At 38.9% G+C, this 2,433-nt stretch overlaps 1 protein-coding gene across 1 annotated transcript; it reads left to right on the top strand.

Annotated features, from left to right (window-relative positions):
* The first annotated feature begins 1,013 nt into the window (after positions 1-1,013).
* LOC124135146 (dynein light chain 2, cytoplasmic-like) lies at positions 1,014-1,603 on the top strand. Its single transcript, XM_046500361.1, has one exon. It carries the CDS (start codon positions 1,018-1,020, stop codon positions 1,285-1,287), a length of 270 nt encoding a protein of 89 aa, XP_046356317.1. The 5' UTR covers positions 1,014-1,017; the 3' UTR covers positions 1,288-1,603.
* Positions 1,604-2,433: the final 830 nt, after the last annotated feature.

Below are 2,433 nucleotides of genomic sequence, written 5' to 3'. Positions count from 1 at the left end.
GCGGGAGATTAGCCCGATCGTGTCCGTGCAGCGCTTCGGGTGGTTTCGTTTATACTGACTCTGGAGATCATCCTATCCGTATAAATTTCAGAAAACACTGTTATAGTATTGCTATTTAAAGCTAACTAGATTTAAAGAGCTTTTTTATTTGATTTTAAATGCGTTAATGTCCGTACATATATTACATGATTATTCCTTTTTTTCATCTAAACGGGATTTCTATATATTTTTAGGGTAAGCAAATGATACAGATAGCCCATATAATTCATGATACTCTCTTATTACTTTCAAATGTTACGTCATTCCCATTCATCGCTGACCAATCCTTCATTTTGTTAACGTGGCCGGGTATGTGAATTTATTCAGTTGCCTAGGTTGCCATGATGCCTATAGCGGTGTGTACAAAGTGTCTTCCCATTCACATGTGGGGCACTCCCTGCAGAGCTTTGTAAGCAGGAATGTCAGATATAAACGGCGGTCTTATACCCTCATTGACTGCCCCCATTCACATGCCTTGTGGCAGGCTATGGTGTATTTGCTTAAAGGTAGTTGAGGGTTCAGGAATGTCAAGCATACAATCATATACAGTGTTAGAAGGTCTTGGGTGCCATGACTGAGGTCTCCTGCTAACATGTCCAGTCTTGGGTACCATCTGGCACTGTTAACATAGGTTTGAGACATGGACTGCAGGGATAGAAACTGCTACTTGACTGTAACTTAGCCCTACTCTTGTAAACATACAGAGGGACTCGTCTTACATAACCACTAGTCCGAAATGAGCAATGGACTATATAGCTATTATATAGACTTGACCAATGGTGGATCCTTGACCTGCATTCTTAATCTGGAAACACTGATTTAATTTTACTTTGACTGATTTTTGTAATTATAGTTACGTGTGTTGGTGTATCAGTTATGTCACTGGTCAAAATATGTCGGTACTCTGTCGTACTTGTAGGCTGTTTTGTGTCTTTATTATTTCTGATATTTCATATGAAACATTTGTTTTGCAGCAAAATGACCGAAAGGAAAGCAGTCATCAAGAATGCCGACATGAGCGAGGACATGCAGCAAGATGCTGTAGACTGCGCCACAACAGCTCTCGAGAAATACAACATTGAAAAAGACATTGCTGCCTACATCAAGAAAGAGTTCGACAAAAAATACAACCCAACATGGCATTGTATCGTTGGACGTAACTTTGGAAGCTATGTGACCCATGAAACAAAGCACTTTATCTATTTCTATCTTGGACAAGTTGCCATCTTACTCTTCAAGTCTGGATGAAATGGAACTGTATACTTCCTCCACGATGATATTTACCGGTCTCTTTCCTACATATGACGGATGAAAGGCAAGCTGACAGCTGGGAATCGGCTGATTAGTGTGGACTTGTGTGTGAGATGATGTTTCTTGACTGTTTGTGGATCTGCATTTCTCAAAGAACCAAATCAAACCAACCTCTGAATCAGGACGTATGAGCCTGCGACTTAAAACGTTTTTGTACTTATATATTTATCATTTTTTGTTACTTTTGTTGTCATCATGTGGAACATAATGAAGCCTTTTTATTTAATCTATTAAAATCATATTGTTTACTATACAATCATTTTCTTGTTTTCTTGTGCTGGCATAGTCTTTGAGCAGGAATATCACAGACGATGTGATACCACTGACTTAATTTGGGTCCAATGTTGTAAGTACAGAGATGACAACCATTCATCAATATATTTTTAACCATTCTGCTTATAGGAGTAAGTGAAAGATACTGGGAATGTTTTCAAAAAGCATTGCCCAGTGAGTTTTAGCTCTCCTGACTGGCAGTACAGTAATGTTATGTCAGGCCTGGTTTGTCAGAAGCATCTTCACAGAAACCACTGAACCAATGAAGCTGACACTTCACATACATGTTCCCACCAATGATGACTTCCCAGTTTGTTTGAGAGATTCAAATCTCACTTTCAACATGGCAGACACAGCAATCCTATTCACATTTACCCACCAATAACTACAATTTTTCAAGAGGTTTGAATCCAATTTTCAATATGTTCACACCAGCAGCCATATCGAACAAGCACTGTACTAGTTATCAGCCCAGTTACGTCACATATGCAAACAATACATAAATCAATTGATAATAAGTTGTTTAAGCTTGAAAACAGGGTGTTCATCTTCCTGAGGCAAGGGACTTAAAGAACGATAAAAGTCCAGTTTCCACCCTTACTGTTAAAAGGCTGGAATTTTGTGGCTAGATCATAGCGTCACACTGATTTTACGGAACTCATGGCAGAATTCCTTATATGTCAGCATGACACACAATTTCTTTATTACCTATTATTTCATAGCCACTCTCCACTCCCCTTGAGAAAAGGTCACTAATCATGATCCGCATACTAGAAAGCAACAAATGTTTTCAGCTCTGAGGTTGTTTCT

Source organism: Haliotis rufescens, unplaced genomic scaffold (genome assembly GCF_023055435.1).
Source record: "Haliotis rufescens isolate VD_foot unplaced genomic scaffold, xgHalRufe1.0.p SCAF_15, whole genome shotgun sequence".
Lineage (NCBI taxonomy): Eukaryota > Metazoa > Mollusca > Gastropoda > Lepetellida > Haliotidae > Haliotis > Haliotis rufescens.
The sequence above is the reverse complement of the archived record's forward strand: the minus strand, read 5'-3'. Positions and strand labels throughout refer to the sequence as shown.